Genomic DNA, 24,339 nt, shown 5'->3' with positions numbered 1-24,339 from the left:
CTTTCTCTCTATCATTCTCTTCTCCTCTCTTTTCTCCCTTTTACTTTCTCTCTACCACTCTCTTCTCCCTCTCGCTACCCCTCTTCTTCCTCTCCCTTCTCCCTTTTCCCTTGTTGAGGCTTGTTGGTGTGGGCTCTAGTTCTGTTCCTTCGCTCCGTGAACCCAAGGTAAAGAGTGTCTTGTTACACCAGTACTGGCCCTTCTGATAAAGCCCAGTATTGTGGAGGATAATCCTCAGAAACAATCAGGATTTCACACAGACAGCACCGTGTGTATTTCTGCAGTCCCTAAACACAAATATAAACACACCAAGAACATTCACACACACACTCCCATACAGCCAAACATACGTAGCGTACAATCGCTCAAACACACAACACTCCAAGTCAGAGAATGTATTATTACTGTGCACTGCACTCATGTGGTGGAAGTAAATGTCAGGACAAAACTCACATCAGGTTACAAACTCTCTCTACAGGTTGTTTTCCTTCCTTTGTACTGTATAATTGCCTTGCCCTGGTGTGCACTGCTTCCTCTCTTTCACTACTAAAGCCAGCTAGCTACCTCACCACCGATGACTGACGGACACCAGAGATTGGGAAAGGGGAGCAGAAGTAACAGTGGTATAAATGACCTGGAATGGGAATGTCCTTCTTCTCTCTCACTTCCTTGTTTATGTATGGAAGGAACCCAGCTCTTAAGCTGTCCACATTTGTGTGAGCCGTGCTGTTAAATAAACACGGGCTTTGTTGGGATAAACCATTGTCTATCCTCTATTGTCCCGTGGGATCAGTGAGGTGCTCAGGTACTCACCTGAATGGAGGGGGGACAGGTCAGCACAGGTCACGGATGGAAGTTGGAACACTAGGCCAAGAGAGGGAGCGAGGGTGGCTGGCGGTGCTGTCCAGACAGGCAGGCTCCTCCTGGTGCCTGGAATGCTTCCATACGGCTGTCATCATTCCTCATCATTTCCGGTGATTGCGGAGGGTTCCAGAGGATTCCCATCCATCCTGGCCACCAAAGGGAAGAGGAACAGTAACTACAAGAGAGACGTTGTCATAACTCAACACCCTCGGGTCACACTAATAACCATGGTAACAGCAGGCAGACGGATCGCTGTGAAACCGTGTCATTCTGTCATTGGGCCAATTACTACAATAGCTGACCTTTGGCCTACTGTGTCTGTACACCTACTTTAGAATAGGATGTTATAAGCAGGTTGTACAGTTTGAGAGAAGTATAGAAACAAAGTGTTTGAGCGACATGTTTGCCACTGTTCTAATAAGGACAGAGATAATATAAGTGGTTCATGCGTGTGGATGTCACCCCATTTTAACACTGATTATTGTCTTTGTCTTGTATCTACGGCCAGAGGATCAGCACTCAGCGTGACAACACCTTGTGTATCCAAGCCATTCCTACATCTTGGCTTAACTCGTTGCCAAGACATACACACACACACACGCCACACACGCACACTCTCTCACATACACACGCACACACATACACACGTTGGTCCCTGTGACCTCAACCCCACTAGGTTGTCCAGTCCTCCTTGTTGTTTCAGCTGTGAACACGGGAGAGGAATTACTGGTACTACCACTGCACTGATACCACCTTCCTCCCCATCACTGACACCACACACATACTGTACACACAGACACACTGTACACACATGCGCACTCTCACACACACACCACACACACACATTGTACTACAATTCTTTGTAATAGTTAACATAATGTATGACCCAAAAGAAACAGCACCACGTAACAACAACAATACCGGTAAGCCATTATGTCAATGTCAACTACATAATTGTTTGCAGACCGCAACATTCTCTAAAATGGACTGGTCTAGTGTCAGCTCATCGCTGGCAGACTGCAGATGAATAAGTGCAGAGAAATGGAGAACTGCAGAGCAGATACATCTGTTACTCTACATGGCTCTTCAACCTCTATAAACAGACCCTGGATGTGTCTCAAATGCACCCTATTCCCTACCTAGTGCACTACTTTTGGCCTGGGCCTTGGGGAATGGGGTGCCATTTGAGATACAGGCACTGAGTGTCATGTCATGATAACATGTCAGAGTGTGAGGGAGTGTGAGGCTCTGTGGACTGACCCTGGGACCCAGATGTTTGGTTTGTCTCTCCTCCCTCGTCCCTGACACCTCACTATTACTTACCATGCTTTCACTCTCCAGCCCTTGTTATCACATTCCAATCTGTCCTTAACGATCCACAATGCCTGGCGTATAATATATACACACAAGCATGCATGCACTTGAGTATGTAAACACAAACACACACCCACAGGCATGCAGACACACACACACACACACCCACCCACCAGGCATGTAGTCTCTCATCCTTCAGACCGTACAGTATAAACACGTTGCTTGATATCTCTATCAACATGGTGTCTTGTCTCTGTCGTACAGATAACATTGTTTTTTAGCTCCATGTTTTGTCACAGTCCAACACATTCCTTAGGAACCATTAGACATTCTTACCTGTCGGACTAATCTAGCTGTTTATGTTCATGTGTGTACTGAGGGGGCAAAGTGGCCCCGATAACCTTGACATAGATAGTGGTAGCACTTGATAGCATACCACCCTCAGGGTAATGTACCCGGCAATGTTCTGTTTCACACCGTCAAACACCGTAAAATAACATCCACACATTGAGCAGCCATATACATCCGACAGAATGACTTCCAGGTAGGTAAATAGGGGCCTGTGGTGTTATTCACCGTCCTCAGTGTTAGGCTGTGTTTATTAGACATCCCAGGCCCCAAGGGCCACAACTGCTGCCATGCAACAATATTTGAAATAGAGATTATTTACATATCAAATACTGAAATGCTAGATAAAGGTTACAATCCATCTTAAGTTTAAAGGCTTGGCAGCGAACAGGAAATGCAATACTATAGTCCGTCTTTCCTGCTGCATACTTTAGTATTGTTTGGGCTGACACAGCAGCCATGTCCAAAAATGTGTTTTGAGAAGCTGCTAAATTGATTATGTTGAGATTGGATATTTTTTTACCAGTCTGTCTCACGCACAAATGAAACATTCAACGGTGGGATCCAAATATGCAAAGAAAATTGCAACTTCACTCATCAATATTCAACGATTACAAAAGCTCCCCCTCCACCCCGCCTTGGGTCCATCCTTGCCAAAACGGCTATCCTGGAGGCGGTGTGGCTGTGCCCAAATGCCCACGCTATGATACTATCCCCATCAGATATATCATAGTTATACAGGTGTGGACTCTGAGGCATGTGGTTGTCCAGTGGGTTGAGTATGCAGGTGGGGTGTGTGATGCTACGTGTCTGAGACTACACACACACCATCTGCAGTTTCCACGTCACACTAATTGCCATCGCAGACCTGACGTACGTCCACCCGCAGGGCTCGAAAAGCTATTTCTGGCACCGTTTGGCGTGTTCTCTTCTCTTTCTGCATACCAAATGATCTGGCCTGGTCTAATCCCCTCGGTGCAACATGATGAAGGCAGATATATCTAGCGCTGCGTTGCTGGAGCAGAGAGACTAATGCCTTTCACAGGCCTGTATCAGGAGTCAGGACACAATGTGCTCTGCTCTCCAGTCTCAGGTCTTAATGGCTGCAGCCAAAGCATTCCCAAACTGTCATTACTGGGATAGATGGAGTATATGGAGGAATATTCAGTCTAATGTCGCTGAGCAGCAGCAGGTCTCAACTCAAGCATACTAAAGAGCCCATTAATCCCTTCTAATTCTATCAAGAATTGAGCTGCAGAGGCATAAGAACCCCACTAAGTTCCAATCCAGTGGCTATGTCTGTAATGCCATGGAGACCGACTCTGGGAGAAAAGATTATATGCAAAGAAGAAATAGCTCCTCTTTCTCCACTGTTGATTCAATGTACAACATTAAGCTGCTTGAAACTGTGCCTTATTATGAGAAGTATTTGGCGGACTATAGAAGTGTCTTGGTCATTACATTACCAGAAAGAAGCCCTCAAAGGAAGCCTGGTGGGGGAGTTTTAAATGCCTGGGTGATGTTATCCCATCTGATAGTATGATAGGCAGACAGCAGGTATGATACAGGTGTCCTCTCCACCTCCACTAGACAGGTATGCAGGTGAGCTATGTGCCCGTCTGTCTGCCTGCCAGCCTGCCTACAGTAAGTAGCAACCCATCACAGGGTTCCCTACCTCCACACCATTGATTCTGATCGCCCGCCGTAACATCCGCCCATGGAACTATTCTGTTTTTAGACCTGTACTTTATCTGAAAAACAAATGTCTTATCAAACGAATTCCCCAGCCCTAAGTATGGGGAGGAGGGAGAAAGTGTGCTTTATTTTCTTCAGAATGGAGAGTGGAGACGGTAATGTGTTTTACAGGCTGAGATTAGGGCTCAATCAGCCTCATCTAAATGACCACAGGCCGGCTGGGGCTACTGTTGTATGTGTATACTAAACTACAGCCACAACTCACACAGTGGAGAGGGCTGGAACTAGTGGGACCTTTCAGATAGACAGGACACACGCCTCAGTTAGTCTGGCCTCTCTGCTCTATGGACTGGAGGGAGAATCAAAGGGTCACCAAGGAAGACATCTACGGAGCAATCAAGATGTCATGTTTGAAAGACTGTGTTGTAAGCTTAGTAGAGCACCTACTCTTCTCTCCTGCTCACCCAAAAAGAAAACACACACACACACACACACAATGATGACCTAGACAAAAACAGATAGACAACAACATCTTCACAAGCGCAGGCATTTACAGTGCTAAGGAATTAAATGTGCCTCTTAGTAACAGTATTGACACAAAACAGGCCTGACAACCACCGTCACATTCATTCCCAGCCCGAAGCCCCACACCCAAATCCCTCCTCCCTCTCTCCCCCGTCACCCCGTCCCCACTGCCAACTGCTCCATTACTCCTTCCCTTCATTACTGAACCCCAGCTTTTCCCTTCATCCCGTTCTTCCGCTGCATGCCAGCCCTCCCCTTTCCTCACCTCCATACACACCCATTACTGCAGCCTTCCTTTCGCTCACTCTGATCTCAGCTGCCTTTTATTCTCCTCACTCAGCCAGGAAGTGGATTGGAAAAGAAAGAGAATAAATAAAAAGGCCTCCACCTCCCCAGCCCACTATCTAGCCAGGCATCGCCATGGCAGCATGATCACCAAAAAGCCCAGCGCGCTCTGCTGCACTCCAAAAGGATTGAAAGAGAGGGGGAGGTAGAGAAGGGAGGGAGAAAGGAGAGCGGGGTGGTGGAGGGAGAAAGTAGGTGTGTTCTTTCCCAGTCAGAAACTTGAGGTGAAGTCCCTTGTGACTTTAGAATTCAATATTTTTTGTTGCTCTCGGTTTCACCTCTAACTTCTCCTGAACTAAGCTTGAACTTACTTACTGGCCATGTGTGTGTGACGAACAACTGATTCTTTACGCTGTTGAGCATATAAACAGTCAGATGACAAACATTGTTTCTGTGTGGATAGAAAAAAAGTGTGTGAGACATTTTAAGGAATATCAGTGGACAATAGGAGGTCAAAAGATTCAACATTCATTTTATTGGTTTGGTTTTTTGAGTACAGTGGTTATTTTCAGCCATTCTGGCATTCACAGAGAAAACAAAAAACACAAAACTGGAAACAAGAAATAGCTTTCTGATAATAGCTCTGGCTCAGTCTAGTCGTTATGACAATAACAACAACTCTGCGTACCTGATCAACAACACAGACACATAACACATAAACGTGAAAAAACTGTCCAAAAATGGCACTAATAATACTTTTGAAATTCTGTGTGGTTTATAAAAAGGACATATCTATTTACATTCAATTTGAATAATTATCATTTGGGAAAAAAACTAAAACATATACCGTATGAGAGTGACATATTAAGACAAATAAAACACTGATTATTCAAACTTGAGATAAAATATATATAATATCAATTATACTATCAGAGTAGGTTCCATTATGTAATTCAAGTGCTATTAATAGGAATATACAGGGGACCTCTGCCATAGGCAACACGAGGCAGACATTTTGGCTCCCCTGTAAGAGTGGCATAACTCAAGGTGCAGCTCAGAGGTCAGGGTAATAGGTCAAAGGTTACAGGGTTCAGTCATAGCTCCGCCTCTGAGACACAGTAATAAGTGGTTAGTACAGAGTACAGACATGGAAAAGCGTGGGAGTGAAGGGGAGGGGACGTAACCTGGGCAAAGCAGATTTCCACCCTATCACTCCTGGGTAACTGAAGTTAAGATAAGATACTTGGTTTAATACAAAGTGTTCTCTTTTGTCTTTGTCCATGACATCCTCTACTAGTTGCTGTGTAGTTAGAGGGTGAAGGATGGAGAGGGTACTGGTAAAGAGGGCACACGAGGCCAGTGCTTGTTCCTTATTTGGTTGCCAGGGTTTGTCACTCCATGCAGCGCTGTTGTTCCGTGTAGAGGTCTGAAATAACAGTTCAGTTCTGACTGTCTCGTTTCACACAATGAGACATCCACAGAATTAGAGTCAGGTGACGTCAATGAGACATCCACAGAATTAGAGTCAGGGGACGTCAATGAGACATCCACAGAATTAGAGTCAGGGAACGTCAATGAGACATCCACAGAATTAGAGTCAGGGGACGTCAATGAGACATCCACAGAATTAGAGTCAGGGAACGTCAATGAGACATCCACAGAATTAGAGTCAGGGGACGTCAAGCTGAAGAAGTGGAGTCCAGCTGATGATATCATCATCCAGGCTGGTCAGAGGATGACCAACGAAGTGACGACCAATGAAGATAATTTAGAGACACTGACTGACCGTGTGTTTGTGAGAGCTAACCTAATGCACTGCCCACTAACCACCATCACATATAAAACATATTCTACTAAGAACAGGAACAAATCATTATCATTAGCAGCTTCATCTACGACTCTCATTTGAAAAATAGAAACATTTGTCGTTTTTCGAATACAAAAATATCTGTAAAATTACTATGCATATCTCCATGTGGACGGGTTGTACTCTACAGTGATTTGGTGTGTGTTAGATGGTAGTGTGTGTTAGTGAGAGAGAGGTGGCACTGCGTGTGTGTGCGTGTCTTGACGTATTCATCAGAGCATGTTTGTACTTGCTAGAACGCTCTTTACCTGCTCTACCTCTTATCTCATCCCCCTTCCTTTTCACACACCTTCTCTCCCTCCCTGTCCCTCCATGTGCTGCTCACCTCTGCTATCTGACTGTCTCTCCCTCTCTTTCTCTTTCTGTCTTTTCTCCCATCCCCCATCCATCCAGGTAGGTGAGGAGGGGTGTGTTGGGGCAGGTGGTGCTAGCAGACGGTCTGTTGGCTGGACAGGGGGCTCTCCAGAGACATGCTGGTGGGAGACAGGTCTGGACGGTTGTTCTTAAACATGGAGGAAATATAGAAGGCCTGGAGAGACACAGATAAAACACTGTCCGTCAAACACGGATACATAGAGATGGAACACTGTCCGTCAAACACGGATACATAGAGATGGAACACTGTCCGTCAAACACAGATACATAGAGATGGAACACTGTCCGTCAAACACAGATACATAGAGATGGAACACTGTCCGTCAAACACAGATACATAGAGATGGAACACTGTCCGTCAAACACGGATACATAGAGATGGAACACTGGAACACTATATCCCAACCGCCAGAGAGACTGGTTATACTGCTCAGCCTGACCCAGATGAGATCCCACCATATAGGGACTGAATGAGACAAATACAGATTGTATAGTCAGATAGATAAATACAGATTATAAAGGCAGATAGATAAATACAGATTATACAGAAAGATAGATAAATACAGATTGTATAGTCAGATAGATAAATACAGAAAATACAGGCAGATAGATAAATACAGATTATATAGTCAGATAGATAAATACAGATTGTATAGTGAGATAGATAAATAGATTATACAGACAGATAAATAAATACAGATTATATAGGCAGATAGATAAATACAGATTGTACAGGCAGATGGATAGGACATGTCATTGTTTAGGCAGATAGATAAATACAGATTATATAGGCAGATAGATAAATACAGATTATATAGTCAGATAGATAAATACAGATTATATAGGCAGATAGATAAATACAGATTGTACAGGCAGATGGATAGGACATGTCATTGTTTAGGCAGATAGATAAATACAGATTATATAGTCAGATAGATAAATACAGATTATATAGTCAGATAGATAAATACAGATTATATAGGCAGATAGATAAATACAGATTGTACAGGCAGATGGATAAATACAGATTATACAGGCAGATAGATAAATACAGATTATATAGTCAGATAGATAAATACAGATTATATAGTCAGATAGATAAATACAGATTATATAGGCAGATAGATAAATACAGATTGTACAGGCAGATGGATAGGACATGTCATTGTTTAGGCAGGCATGGTTGACATTATTTCATCCTGTAAACCTGACTGACATAGGAGATCATACATCAACACATTTGTTCCCAATCCCACAGCTCCATAGAGCCAGAGGGAGGGGAGGGCCAGACACTTACCACCCAGTAGGCGGTGAGGCCTCCCTGGATGAAGCCGGTGATCACGTCGGTGGGGTGGTGGCGGTAGTCGGAGATGCGGCTCAGCCCGGTGTACACGGCTATCATCACCAGCAGGAACTGCAGCAGCGGGCGCAGCAGACGAGCCCCTCGCCATGACAACCGTGCCTGCAAGTAGAACTGGAGAAGGAGAGCAGCGTCACATGATCAGAACCTTCAAATATGAGAAGTGTGTGTGTGCAGGCACTCTCATGCATTTTTGCATGCGTCTGTGTGTGTGCATAAACTGCAACGTAGTTCGTTCTTTCCACAGTGATCTGGTCACATGGTACATTAACCACAGTTAACACACACACGTCAAGAGGGTGAGGAAGAGGACCTGGCATTAGTCCATCCACACTGGGCTCAGCACCCTAATAAACCTCTCCTCCATCTCATCTTGCCCTGCAGGCCCCATCATTACTACAGTAGAGGAGGAGTGTCAGTCAGGGACCAGACAGAGACTGACTGGGGGGTCAGGGGTTAACTGTAGAGATGCATGGTGCTGTTTCTGAGGTGACTGCTGCCTGGGCCTGTCACTGGGACATGTGGAACGTATTCCTCCGGAGGGGAGCTGGTTAGGGGGGTTGGCTCACTCTGACTGGAAGCAGGTGTCAGTCTTCTTGCCCTCCAACCCCAGCAGCTGGCCCAGGGCCCTGGCTGCATGTCGCTGCAGGTCCCATGGATTCTAAAGGATACAGTCAGTCTGCAGTAGTAGTACTAGCTATTCGCCAGGAGGCCACAGACGGGATGGAGGGAAGATAGAGGGAGAAGAGAGAGGGAGAAGAGGAGACAGAATGAAGAATGAGGCCCCCTGTTTTTCTCAGGACACTCAACTGCTCTCAATGCCTCACTCTCTTTCTCTCCCTCTTTCTCTCTGTCCCTTTCTGATAAGTGGGGGTGAGGAGGGGAGGGGTGAGGAGGGGAGGACCCGAGAAATCTATTAACAATGTTTTTGAATGGTGAATCCTCTCCTTTTATCAGATTGAAATTTAATGAGTTTCATATATATTTCCCGTAAATAGTTTTGCGATTATTCCAGTCATATTCCGGACCATTGGAGACTTAATGAAGTGGAGGAATTCCATTTAGAATGTGAATGAATACATTATGGGAACAAATGCTTGAGCCATGATGGGCTTTTGTCTTCCTCTGTCATTTCTCACCCTACAATGTGTTCCTCACCAATGGTCCAGTAGAGTGAGAGAGAGAGAGAGAGGGAGGAGGGGAGTGGGGTTCTCTTGTTGAAAGAAGCCTGTCGATCTCTCAGCAGCCCCCCCCCCCCCCCAAACCCCAAACAAGGAGTGCTCTGTCTGCTCTCCATCTCTCCCTCTATTCATGTTCCCTGTGGAAAACTTCCTCCCTCTCCCTTTTCATTTCAGGCAGGACGGCTTTTGAAAAGTTGCCTTTCTCAGAGTTTGCATGTACAATGTGTGTATGTGAGTGTGTTTGAATGTCTGAGTGTTTGTGAGTATGTGTGTGAGTGAGTGTGCACTCCATCTCTACAGGGACAAAGTGTCCAATATTTTCTTTCATAATTACAGTGAAAGTTAAAACTGTCAAAGATCATTCTTTCCTTCATTCAACTAATCTGTAGTAATCCCAGCTAAAGCAGGTGACTTCAAGTGTATAAACGTTACTTGGCAGGTGTGCTGTTCTTTGTCGCCACAGGCACGTGCAAGTGTGTGTGTGTGTGTGTGTGTGTGTGTGTGTGTGTGTGTGTGTGTGTGTGTGTGTGTGTGTGTGTGTGTGTCTCCAATTGCCAGTGACACTTACCGCCAGGTAGAGCATGGTGTACATGGCAAAAGAGGAATGGCCAGAGAAAAAGGACTTCCTGAAAGATAAAGGGATAACAGGGATGTCATTCATTAACCCAGTTATCTAGTGTCAATATTGCTCCATCTCAATCTATGCTAATAAACATTCATACCAATAGTTTCTCACAAAGACAGACTTTCACTTTGACTAGACTAGCGGCGTTTGAGTCTATTCCATCTCAATTCCAGTCAGTGCATGACTTTTCAGGATTGCATAACAATGGAAAAATCTCATATCCAATCCAACTGACAGGAATTGAGCTCGAATTGAGCCCAACTCTGATACACTGAAGCTTGATTCACATTACAGGACCAACCACAACTGCACTGTGCTAGTTCTGATATTTATTTTCACATTGTCCTTTCCTGCACGGTTCCAGCAACTATGGTGGATGTGTAACCAGGCCAGCTCAGTTTGGCCAGGCCTGGTTTGGCCCTATAGTGTGAATAGGGAAGGCGTCCCTCTCGGTACTGACCTGGCCTCTTCCACCATCTTGTGTTTGGGCTGCCTGCAGGTGACCTGGGCCACGTAGGAGCCGGGGACGCAGTTGAGCGAGGCGTATGTCACGTTGCACACCGACAGGAAGTTAGGTCGCAGACGCCCCACGCTCAGCTTGGCCATGTTGGTCAGTGATTGGCCCACGCAGCAGCCGAACAGGAAGCTGCCCAGCTCCTTGTAGAGGCAGGACACGTAGCAGTTGCGCACGAAGGCCCGCGATTGCACCTCACGGAAACGAACCCGGTAACACTCGCCCAGCGCAATCTGGCCAGGGAAGAAGAGGAGGAGCAAGAGTTAGAATCAGTCCTCTTCGTAAAAAAGCTGAGCTAGATACCGGCAGAGAAACGACGCTACACTTTCACAGCGTATTGTAAAAAATAAGGTTTTCTCAATGACCTGACTAAATAAAGGCTAAATATGGAATGGCTCATAAATACATCTACTTCCTGGTGAACCTCTTGTCTGCTTACAGTGAGTGTGTAAGTGGTGATAGTATGTCATGTGTATATACTCATTAAGATCCTACAGTGTGTAAGTGGTGTGTTGTGTTGTGTGTCTCACCGTGAGGCCAGTGATGACGATGCCCCCAGCGATGAGCAGTGCGTCAGGGATGGCCTCTCTCTCCAGGTAGGGGTAGGTGATGCTCTGGTCCCCACAGAAGAAACCCCTCCGGTACGGAGTCACCGCCTTTAACTCACACGCAAAGAACGGGATGGAGACTGGAGAGACAGAGAAAGGGGGGTTAGACACAGTTATGAGGGAGATGAAGAGACAGAATAGGAAGAGGTAAAGAGAGGAAAAGATATAAGTGTGTGTGTGTGTGTGTGTGTGTGTGTGTGTGTGTGTGTGTGTGTGTGTGTGTGTGTGTGTGTGTGTGTGTGTGTGTGTGTGTGTGTGTGTGTGTGTGAGAGAGAGAAAAGAGTAAGAGTGACGCATCGCACAGTGAGCCAAGACAAAGAGGTGTCATTGATCCTTGATCCTGTTTTATATGAGAAGGGTGCAATCTGAGGAGGGGGCGGGTCTTAGGCCTGTCAGTCATCCACTGACTGGACTCAAGATCTCCCAAAGTATCTGGCATTCCTTACATACTGGAGCTCCACCAGAGAGGCTGGAGGAGGGGGAGACGAGAGAGAGACAGAGATGACAGTGCAGAATGAAGGATTATTCAGGATGAAAGGAGAACAGAGGATACTGAGAGAGTCTATTACACAGAAAATGACAAAGTGGTGAAAGCCAAAGGGTTTTACAGTAAACTAATAGCCAGGCTACAGTATAGACTACACCGTGACTGCAGAGACCTCCAATAGAAAGGGAATAGAGTAGTCTTTTGTTTCCAATTATAAGGGAATAGAAATAGTGTAGTGTGGCACAGAGACGCACAAGGAGCGTACAACATTAAACATTAACTACCACTGTATTGGCAGAATATTTATTAAATCAATGTAGTAACACATTACCTTCCTATTTTAAGGATTGTTAATACTGTATCAAGTTAATTTCCTGGTTGGCTAACCAATTAAAAGTTTGTGTGTAAGGAAGGCGTAAAGGAGGGTGGTCAAGGTCTGGCTTTCTTAAGCAAACACACCTCGCTGCAGCCTGCCCTGCTGCTGGTGAAAGTTCATTGGGTAAAGATTGTGCAACCTCGTTATGATACTGGCACCAGTCACACAGCAGGGAGGATGAAATCAAATCCAAGGCTAGATCTGAAATTAAATCTACACCACTATACTCACTCTGAACTTCCAAACTACCCTAGTTCCTCTCTCTGCTCCCCACAGCCCCTCTAGCCCATCATGTAGTCCCCTACCCCATGCCCCCATAGCCCTCTCCCCCATGGAACAGGGAGAGCATGGGACTAATGATTAACCTCTCCCTCATCATAGAGCCTGGAACTGGAACGGGCCCAGGCAAACACTGCTGCTGCCAGGAAATCTCAGCGAGACTACGTGACAGGAGGAGAGGACAACACATAGGCCATTAGAGACTGTAGATCAACAGTAGCAGACGGGAGTAGGACATGGCTCACTGACCTTCAGTGTGACTTTCTGTGACTCTGGTAGAGTTCAACAGGTTTCAGTCTACCTGCACTATATAACCATGAATACTCTGCAGATATATCTCACTCACAGTACCAGTCAGTCAATCATAAATACTACCAAAACAGATCCATACAGCCACCCTTTCACCCCAAGACATACAGTTAAGAACCTACACACATATCAATGTACCTAAGGGCCAATACAATTTAGGAATGAAAACGAGGAAGCAGTGTAGCGTCATTGGCTTATAAGCAGGGTAAAGTTACTGTAGTATACAGCAAATGTCTGCTTGTGACCTTTGCTAATACTGGAAGTATGTGTTTGTCAGAGAGAAAGACCAAACACAGATAACGACATATCCTCTGGTTAAGAGAAGGCACGGGAGGGCCAGAAAGACAGAAGGATGGAGGGAGAGGAGAGGAGAGGAGAGGAGAGGAGAGGAGAGGAGAGGAGAGGAGAGGAGAGGAGAGGAGAGGAGAGGAGAGGAGAGGAGAGGAGAGGAGAGGAGAGGAGAGGAGAGGAGAGGAGAGGAGAGGAAAACACAGAGTTGACATGAATGTCTCATGGTAGTGTGGGGTATGAAAAATGGGTCAACTTTGAGAACCTCCATCTCCTGAATGTTTTGGCATTCAGGTCGAAAAGGGTCCCTTTCTGACCACTTCCTACATGGGCAAACATGTATGAAAGGTTTTGTTCAAATCAAAAGGGGTGCAGTCAGAAAGGGATTGAAATCATATGGAACGGCCCAGAAGAGAGATGTGGTTCTCTTGACTCAAGCACACACTGACAAAGTCAGGGGCTGAAACCCTGTATAGGTTTTATAGCTTTACTCTGAAAACACATGTCATGGTGGTGTCTACGCTTGGGCCATCCACCACAACAGGCTACTTCTTTACCACAATTATCTCTCTCTCTCTCTCTGTATCTGGGCCAGAGTTACGGTTATAATCAATGTTATTCTGGTTTGTCAGTCTGCTAATGGACAGTGTCTCCATTCCTGCCATAATAAAAGTGTGGGGCTGGCTGGTTGAGCCGTTAGCGTTGGGTCCTCTAGTGTGTTTCTCACAGTAATGGGAGCCATCAACCACTCAGTAGGCAAACTATGACCGACCCTGTCAATGATGTATTGACCGCTATGTAAATATAAGTGTGTTGTCATGTCCACATTTGTGTGTTAAAGTCCATAAACAGCACATTAGAGCTGCTGCCTATATACATAGACTTGAAATCACCGGCCACTTTAATAAATTGAACACTAGTCACTTTAATAATGTTTATATATGTTGCATTACTCATCTCATTGATATATACTGCATTCTATTGTACTGTATCTTAGTCTATGCCGCTCTGACATTGCTCGTCCATATATTTATATATTCTTAATTCCATTCCTTTACATAGATCTGTGTGTATTGAAATCGTTAGATGTTACTTGTTAGATATTACTGCACTGTTAGAGCTTGAAACACAAGCATTTCGCTACACCCGCAATAACATCTGCTAAACAAGTGTATGTGACCAATAAAATTTGATTTGATTTGACAGCCTGGGCTCACATGGCCGGGACCCAACAACGCTCGCTTACAGAGCTCCTCAAAATGCTACTCTCAAACAACAGTCCACAAAAAAAAGAGGCCGCCAGTTTGCCACATACCAACCTCAATCCACAAAACACATCTTATACAAACTTCCCAAACACACACCACTGTGAAACCATGGAGAACACACAGAACACACACTGTCAACCGAGCCTGCACCTAGCCTATACAACCTCAGAGGTCTGAGAGGTCTCAGCCAGGCCCAGTAAAGTTCCAGTCTTTACACTGGGGTTTACACCGGCTCTAAACGCTTTCACAAGAAGACGCAAAAGACACTCCAGAGCCCCTCACCTCATCTGTCAGGCAGCTGTGAGCAAACCGCTGCACCTGGCCAAGAGCAGCCTCAGAGGACACAGCAGCAGAGCAGAGTGGAGCAGAGAGAGAGGGAGGGAGAGAAACAGAGATGAGAGAGAAAAACACAAACACAGACCCACACACACACGGGCCAAATGTGCTGCTGGACGGAGTTCTCAAAGTGGGAATGCTTTCAAATAGTCAAAGGGAGAGACCGAGAGAGGGAGGAGAAACAGGAAGAGAGAGAGGGTGAGGGAATGAGAGGAGAGGGGATATGTGCCTCACTCTTACGAAACTCTTCTGGTTCTAATTTACACTTCTATGACCACAGCCCAGAATGAGCTCACTGTGAGAAGAGAACAACAACACAGAGAAAAAACAGAACAGCCATGGAGAAAGAGAATAAAGACTGAAAGAGAGAGAGCAGGAGGGAGGAGGAGGAGGGGGGCAGATGTTACTTGTTAGTTATTATGTGTGTTATTTATGCGGATGCTTTGAGGGCATATTGCTCATAATGTGTACCAGTCAATAAAACAGTGTCAAACTCAAAAGACTGGAAAACATGGTTAGAGGGGGTACGGAAAATTGACAAACAGAGAAAGGGAGAGAGATGGATAAGGGGTTGGGGGGCTCTAGAGAGGGAGAGAGAGATTGAGAATTGAGAGATGTGGTGAAGTGTTTCACAGACGGAGATGATTAGCAGTGGTTCTGGAATGTGAGGGTCAGAGAACTGGGCTCTGTTGGGACCTGCTCTGTAAACAGGACCTCACTTCGTCCAGCAGAATGCCCCCAGAACACACAAACCCCACTTGCACACACAAACAACCCACAAAACACCACATGGACTAACACGCAACCAAACAAGCCACATCAAAACCCAAACTACCCACAAAAACCTCAACCAACCATAGCTAACCAAATAAACCACCCTGGAGCCAAAGAAACCACAGCAAACTAAACAACCCGTAGACAGGCACTGAACAAACACACAGACAGACCCAAACTAACAACTTCACTAAACAGTACTAGTATATTATTAACACATGAATATCAATACTAGACTGTAACATAGCCTACTACTCAACAAGGCATCAACCAACATTTTAGGTGACAGTCACTATATAGTATACCATGGGTGCTGAGTGACCAGTGACCACTGGATCTCTTGAGGGGTGACCCCAACCAACCACCCACTTGGCCTGCTGTCCTGGGCAGGGGAGGGTAGTCACTGGGGCAAAGAGGAGAACGCTCCCCTACTACCCTCCAGGGGTGGTCCGTCTCTCTTCAGCCAGGCAGGCCTCTAGGGCCAGTGCCAGGGCCTCTGGTCCTCAACCTCAGGTCTAAGCTGCTTGTTTATCCAGAAGTTAATCTACTGCTACTGGTGTAGTGAATCATTACATAGAGAGGTGCTGTTACTCTAACTTTAGTAAACCCTGCTGTAATCCCTAACAATAGCACTGTAACTGGTGTAGTGAATCTATTTTATACACCTATGAAGTGCTGTTACTCTAACTTTAGTAAACCCTGCTGTAATCCCTAATAATAGCACTGTAACTGGTAGATGTGTCTACTATACAGAGCTGGACTTCTATTCCCTGAAGACTGTTCTTAGACAATGTGTCCTGGCCACAACATAGTGTGTATGTGATCTCTATCTGGGGTGAGTCAGTGAGAGTCAGAGCAGGACCAGACATCTTTTGTGTTTCACCTGACATTTAAGGACAAAGAGTCTTTGTATAAAATAGTAGTTGGGTGTGCAACACACACACACGGACACACACACGGACACACACACGGACACACAGGTGTGAGCCAGGTAAGCCTCAGACAGGAGATGAAGTCATTGGCACCTGGGCTGTGATTATGACTAGTAAACCACCATCCTCCTGATTATTAGAGCGACTGTGTGTGTGTGTGTGTGCGTGTGCGTGTGTGTGTGTGTGTGGATGAGCACTACGGTGTCCTTTCTCCCAGCGTTTACTTGTTGGGCTGATCCAGGTGGTACAGGATGGGGGGGGGGGGGGGGGGGGCGTTGCTGTCCATTCTCCTAAATTGTCTGGATTGTTCTAACTGGGTGCACTGCTCACTGTTTTGTCTGCCATGATGCATACACAAAAAGACTGATCATCAAAGGACAAAGCCTGGGAAACAAAAACAGCCCAACGGCATCTCACTGACTATCTGATATCAGCAGCATCTGCTGCAGTTGGACTCACGTACACACACAACCAGAACGTTATTTACTGTACACATAATCACTAACATAATCACTCGATACACGGTCTATCTGTCCATAGGCAGCAACACTATCTGTCCATAGTTCCCACGAAACAACAGAGCTAACTCAAAAAACAAGTCAGGAGGAAGAGATGAAAGACTGCAGCTATAGCCTACTTCCAATTTCCAAGCCTCTGAACCCCCCCCCCCCTCCCACCCACTATCGGTAGTGTTGTCTCTAGTTTCCAGGCTGTGTAACTGTTACTGTAGCTGTCGTCAGGTCCAGACACGCTTCCCCCTAGCCTCTCTGTTCTAACCACACTCCACTGACTTCTTCCTGCAGCACTGCAGCCGTGCTCTGGAGCTAAGGGTATGTGTGGCGAGGGATGGCTGACAGAGAGTAGGGGAACATAAAGGGGCCTGCCTGCCTGCCTGCCTGCCTGCCTGGCGGTCTCGGTGGTATGTATGTAAAGGGGTTTGGTGGTCTGTGGCGTAGCGTGAAGGTAAGGGTGTGTGTGGTTCAGGCTGGGTGGCTGGAGAGGTGGCTGTCTGTCTGCAGTGTGACAGTAAGGGTGGGGGGAGTGCTCTGTCTGCTTGTCTGTGGTATATGACATGTGCAGTGAGGACTGGGCTGTCAGACTGTTTGGTTTAGTGGTTTGTCTGTGGTTGGAAGAGCTTCAGACAGCCAGACAGAAGAGGGTTGGGGCTGAGGTGGATAAAGGGGGATCTGGCAGGTAAGATGTGTCAGGAGGATAGGATGATGGGGTAGATAGGGGGCCATGCTGGGAGGGCACCAGGAGGGGGGCTGTCTGAAAGCCAACATGGAGGAGCAGGGGGTAGAAGGAGGACTCATTTGTTTTGACAGACAGGGAATGGGGGGTTGGGGGGGAACCAGAAACTGCAGTGGATCCTTACCTACAGAGGAGAAAGCCACTGCTCCCACTCCCCACCCTGCCTCACCCAGCCGGGGGCTGTTTCAGGCCAATGGGCGTGACCAACCCATCGGTGAGGCTGAATTTCTGAATTATTTAGAGGCTCCTATCTAGGCGGTGTAGAGAATTGTTTGTAGTTTTAAATGTAATTTCCTGCAATTCTATGCATTTTGCCATAGCTAATTCCATGTTCTTTTTCTTAAACATAATAGCAAAATCAATACTGATATATTAATGTTTTGGGAATTTTCTATTCTCCGTGACTGTCTACCTTTCATTTTGGTGGTTGTTAGTTTTCAAAGATTACAGTACCGTAAAACTTCAATTAAAAGCAGTCTCAAATAGCCACCCGTACCTTTTAATAGCCGGGCAGCGGCACACATTTCAGCAAATAAACGGCAGTTTCAAAGAAACGGTGGGTCTAAATGAATTGTTTACGGAGGTTACCATGAATTACCATGAATTTTTTAAAGCAGTTTAATGTTTGATTTGTTACATTAAATAATTCAGTAACGACTCAAAAAAATTATGGCAACTATCTTTTTTTAATCGCCATTAAGTATCTTCTAGCCATTTGCTGCTAACAGCTGAGAACTGCTAGCTAACTGGCAAGCACAAAAACAGTCAACAACTTCGACAGTACAGAACCCTCCCCCCAAAAAAGAATAATTAAAAAATATATATTCAAAAATTGAAAAACTGGTGAAAATGCACAGTCAAAGGAGAATAATTATTGTCAAGGAAAAGGTTGTTTTTTTTGAGAGAGAGAGAGAGAGAGAGGCATACTATGATAAAATAAATGTGACAGTGTGTAAATGATAACATATTTGTGAAGGAAATTAAGAAAATTATTACAATTCTGGAAGTAAATACTGGAATTAAACTATTAACTATGCAAAATAGCAAAAGCTGTGTGCAATTACAGAAATAGACACCTGACTCAAATAGAAGCCTCTCTCTAATACGTTTTATGGTATTTTAAAATATATAGATCCATTGTCTTTTCTACTTACTTTATATGTGGCTTTAGTCATTTAAGTTTACACTGAAAGCGTTTTTCCAACCAGATAATTTTTTTATTTTATTTACACTACTTGGACCGAAAAACAACTTATGCGGCCCCCCCAGATGACAGAAAGAGGGGGAAAAACAGTTATGAGCTGAACATGACAGTATGTCAGTTGAAGGGAGGACAGTAGCAGGTGACCCATCTGTGGTTTGTGACTACTATGATTTCCCATTGTAGTCAATTCAATTGCAGTAATTCCTTTACAAATTTTCCAGTAATTCAATTACCAATTTGGTAAAAGAATTACAAGTTTTAATCACTTAATAATTAATCAACTTGATATCAGTAAAAACACTATTACTAACTGGTTGGTCTACCTATTACCTCTGTGAACTTTCATTATCCTCACTCCTCATGAGGGAGAGAAATGTGAAAATATCTGAAAGATAATGTGTGTTTTTTATAACGGAATTACAAGGCACAAGGCAATGTTTCTTAAACTTACTGGAGGCAAATAATTTCTCCAAAACTAAATATAAGTGCTGAAATTAGTTGGCAGGGGTCTTTACTTCAATATGGATGCATTTCTAATACCTTGTCAGACTTTTCCTGCTAGATGTTGTCTAAGACCCTTTTTCCATCTGTTTGACCACAAATCAAAGTCTTTGCTTATTCCTAATTTTTAGGATGGAAAATAATTGGAACATGTATATATGCCTTAATTAAAAAAATATATATATAGACTCTTAGTTTTGATTTGACATGCTCCTATGAACTTAACATGTTGGTGCTCATGGCTCCTTTTAGATGGAAATGCCCTACAGCAACTGGGTAAAGAGCAACATCACTTTTTCCTTCAGCTAATCGTTTGATTGGGTTTCTTTTATTGGAAGCTGCATCTGTCAACGTCATAATACTCCCATGTAATGACTTCATCATGTATTCCATTAGGGCTAAAAACATTGAGTGAAAATGCATCAGTGAATTTGTAAACAGAGGCACATGCACACAAACGCATACTGTTCAACATGACCATGCAAGAGGACTAAAAACACAGAGACAAACTCACATGCACGGTTACACACACAGGCCCAGAGTGAGAGGACTGCTTAAAATATTCCTGACGCAGTGGCATGCTGCAGCATGCTGGCCCTCTCACTGTCTCACTCAACAGCTTTCCCTGCCAGCTGAACAGAAACACAAGCCCACTTACACAAACATACTGTATGCCCAAGAAAACACACACGCACGAACACGCGCACTTCACCATGCGTCCTCCCCTCTTCTGGGACACCTTCCATCCCAAAATGGTTGAAGCAAGGAGAAGAAAGAGCGGGAAAGCGAGCGTAGATAAGCAGGAAAGAAGTGGACCTTTGAACTCGCTCTGAGGTTAATGCTATCCCTATCCTTAATCCAACTTTCCGAGTTGGTCCTGCCGTACATACCTACACGTACGCTACGGTCACAAGACGCAGGCCTCCTAATTGTCCCTAGAATTGCTAAGCAAACAGCTGGAGGCAGGGTTTTCTCCTATAGATCTCCATTTTTATGGAATGGTCTGCCTACCCATGTGAGAGACGCAGACTCGGTCTCAACCTTTAAGTCTTTACTGAAGACTCATCTCTTCAGTAGGTCATATGATTGAGTGTAGTCTGGCCCAGGAGTGTGAAGGTGAATGGAAAGGCTCTGGAGCAACGAACCGCCCTTGCTGTCTCTGCCTGGCCGGTTCCCCTCTCTCCACTGGGATTCTCTGCCTCTAACCCTATTACAGGGGCTGAGTCACTGGCTTACTGGTGCTCTTTCATGCCGTCCCTAGGAGGGGTGCGTCACTTGAGTGGGTTGAGTCACTGATGTGATCTTCCTGTCTGGGTTGGCGCCCCCCCCATGGTTTGTGCCGTGGCGGAGATCTTTGTGGGCTATACTCGGCCTTGTCTCAGGATGGTAAGTTGGTGGTTGAAGATTTCCCTCTAGTGGTGTGGGGGCTGTGCTTTGGCAAAGTGGGTGGGGTTATATCCTTCCTGTTTGGCCCTGTCCGGGGGTTTCATCGGATGGGGCCACAGTGTCTCCTGACCCCTCCTGTCTCAGCCTCCAGTATTTATGCTGCAGTAGTTAATGTGTCGGGGGGCTAGGGTCAGTTTGTTATATCTGGAGGACTTCTCCTGTCTTATCCGTGTCCTGTGTGAATTTAAGTATGCTCTCTCTAATTCTCTCCTTCTCTCTTTCTTTCTCTCTCTCGGAGGACCTGAGCCCTAGGACCATGCGTCAGGACTACCTGGCATGATAACTCCTTGCTGTCCCCAGTCCACCTGGCCTTGCTGCTGCTCCAGTTTCAACTGTTCTGCCTGCAGCTATGGAACCCTGACCTGTTCACCGGACGTGCTAAAAAAGCCAACTGACATTTACTCCTGAGGTGCTGACTTGCTGCACCCTCGATAACTACTGTGATTATTATTATTTGACCATGCTGGTCATTTATGAACATTTGAACATCTTGGCCATGTTCTGTTATAATCTCCACCCAGCACAGCCAGAAGAGGACTGGCCACCCCTCATAGCCTGGTTCCTCTCTAGGTTTCTTCCTAGGTTTTGGCCTTTCTAGGGAGTTTTTCCTAGCCACCGTGCTTCTACACCTACATTGCTTGCTGTTTGGGGTTTTAGGCTGGGTTTCTGTACAGCACTTTGAGATATCAGCTGATGTACGAAGGGCTATATAAATAAATTTGATTTGATTTGATTTAACCCTAACCCTAACCATAACCCTTACCTAACCCTAACCGTTTTAAATGTAAACTTCAATGGGGTAGGGACGTCCCAAGGATCCCGGATAGCAAGGACTATTTCTCTGATCACTCCAGGAGATACAGGCCTTCCTCTCTGGCGAGCTACCTCACGTCTTCTTACCCTCCTACACACAGACACACACACTCAGTCCCACACACAAACACACACTCAGTCCCACACACACACACTCAGTCCAACACACAACCAGTAATCGTCTCTGTGGTGTCTACCGGTCACTGTCTCTCAGGGAGAGCTTAAAGACTTCTTCGGGCTAGGGGGCTGTATTCGGAAGTTTGGATGAATGAGGTGCCCAAAGTAAACTGCCTGTTACTCAGGCCCAGAAGCTAGGATATGCATGTAATTGGTAGTATTGGATAGAAAACACTCTAAAGTTTCCAAAACTGTTAAAATAATGTCTGTGAGTATAACAGAACTGATATGGCAGGCGAAAACCCGAGGACAATCCATCCAGAATTTTCTTTTATTCAGCTCACCCCTGATTACTATGGCTGTCAATGGGAATATAAAAGGAATACCTCCCAGATTGCAGTTCCGAGGGCTTCCACTAGATGTCAACAGTCTTTAGAAAGAGTTTCAGGCTTGTTTTTTGAAAAATGAGCTAGAATTTGTAGTTTTAGTACGTGGCTCCCATTTTGGCTGTAGTGTTTGTTGCGCGTTCCGGTGAGGGCGCGTACTTCGTTATTTATCTCCGGTAATGGTCTCCGGTATTCCACGTCTTAAATTTGATTGTTTATTTACATATTAGGGTACCTGAGGATTGATTAGGAACGTTGTTTGATATGTTTGGAAGAAGTTTATTGGTAATTTACGGGATTCATTTGTATGCATTTTGAAAGAGGGAAACCGGTGGATTACTGAGTCAAGCGCGCCAATGAAACTGACTTTTTGGGATATAAAGAAGGACTTTATTGAACAAAATGACAATTTTTTATGTAGCTGGGACCCTTGTGATTGCAACCAGATGAAGATCTTCAAAGGTAAGTGATTTATTTTATCGCTATTTCTGACTTTCGTGACTGTCACGCCCTGACGTTAGAGATCCCTATTATTGTGTGACTTGGGTGGGAAAGTTTATGTTTTCTATTTCTTTGTTTTGGCCGAGTGTGGTTCCCAATCAGAGGCAGCTGTCTATCGTTGTCTCTGATTGGGGATCATATATAAGTTGTCGTTTTCCGTTTGGGTTTCGTGGGATCTTGTTTTCTGTTTAGTGTTTCTGCCTGACAGAACTGTGCGCTTTCGTTTTCACGTTTGTTATTTTGTTTGAGTGTTTTTGAAATAAATGAATCGTGAACACTTACCACGCCGCGCCTTGGTCCACTCTTCATACCACCAACGAGAGCCGTAACAGTAAAGCCTCTGCTTGGTTGGAAATATATGTAATGCTTTTGTGGGCGGGGCACTGTCCTCAGATAATCGCATGCTGTGCTTTCGCCGTAAAGCCTTTATGAAATCTGATGAAGCGGCTGGATTAACAAGAAGTTAAGCTTTTAAATGATGTATGACACTTGTATTTTCATGAATGTTTAAATTTCGCGCTCTGCAATTTCACCGGATGTTGTCGATGTGAGACGCTAGCATCCCAATGATCCGTAAGAAGCTTTAGGTGCTATTCAAAAACATTTGACACAGACTAGTCGAGGCAGTTAAAATCCATGCTCTAATTTTGCTATTGATTTGGGTCTAATTTCATCTATGAATCTTTATCCTGAGCAAATATGAATGACTGTGTGGTCACTGTAATTGATGGTTTTCACAAACCACTCAAGACTTCAGATCACCTTCCAATGACCTTTAAGGGCCCAAATAACTGTACTGACAGAGTGAGGACCACCTGTGCTGGAGAGAGAGACAGGCAGCCGTACAGGACGCAGGCAAGCTTGTCTCAGCCTGCCCACAGGTACGTCAATGACTGACCCCCCACCTCTGAACCTGCCTATGCTGCTGGACGCTGTGTCTCTAGCATAGCATGGCCTCAGAACATGGATTCTGTTCAGACCTGAGCTCCTCTTTTGAAAGCTCAATAATGTGTGCAGGAGGAATGCACACACACAGATTGAGACATCCGTATGCTTGAGAGACATACTGACACAGTAGAAAAATGCTCTCTCTGTGAAACATCAATCATCCCACTTAGATGTATTTTTGATCTGGGGGACAGTATTACCTGGGGACAGTATTACCTGGTCACACACACACACGGTCACACACATACGTATTTAAGTCAAAGCCAAAGTGAAAGCCTTCATTATGAAGTGATCCTGGTTTTTGGCTCTGATTAACAGTCATTCATAATGACATACCACCGTGTTAATAACAGTCATTCATAATGCCATACCGCCGTGTTAATAACAGTCATTCATAACGCCATACCACCGTGTTAATAACAGTCATTCATAATGACATACCACCGTGTTAATAACAGTCATTCATAATGCCATACCGCCGTGTTAATAACAGTCATTCATAACGCCATACCACCGTGTTAATAACAGTCATTCATAATGACATACCACCGTGTTAATAACA

At 45.1% G+C, this 24,339-nt stretch overlaps 1 protein-coding gene across 1 annotated transcript in view; it reads right to left on the bottom strand.

The window, feature by feature from the left end:
* Positions 1 to 5,543: 5,543 nt before the first annotated feature.
* LOC120039926 (phospholipid phosphatase 3-like) overlaps positions 5,544 to 24,339 on the bottom strand; it is a 30,114-nt gene continuing 11,318 nt past the window's right edge. Inside the window, exons 2-6 of the mRNA XM_038985245.1 lie at positions 11,484 to 11,641; positions 10,900 to 11,186; positions 10,383 to 10,440; positions 8,571 to 8,747; positions 5,544 to 7,427 (exon numbers count right to left, since the gene is read on the bottom strand). Of these exons, the coding sequence (XP_038841173.1) occupies positions 7,326 to 7,427; positions 8,571 to 8,747; positions 10,383 to 10,440; positions 10,900 to 11,186; positions 11,484 to 11,641 (782 nt within the window). The 3' untranslated portion in view covers positions 5,544 to 7,325. The remainder of the gene's footprint in view (positions 7,428 to 8,570; positions 8,748 to 10,382; positions 10,441 to 10,899; positions 11,187 to 11,483; positions 11,642 to 24,339) is intronic.

Source organism: Salvelinus namaycush, chromosome 3, assembly GCF_016432855.1.
Source record: "Salvelinus namaycush isolate Seneca chromosome 3, SaNama_1.0, whole genome shotgun sequence".
NCBI classification, from domain to species: domain Eukaryota; kingdom Metazoa; phylum Chordata; class Actinopteri; order Salmoniformes; family Salmonidae; genus Salvelinus; species Salvelinus namaycush.
Note: the sequence above shows the minus strand (reverse complement) of the source record. Positions and strands in the feature narration are given on the sequence as shown.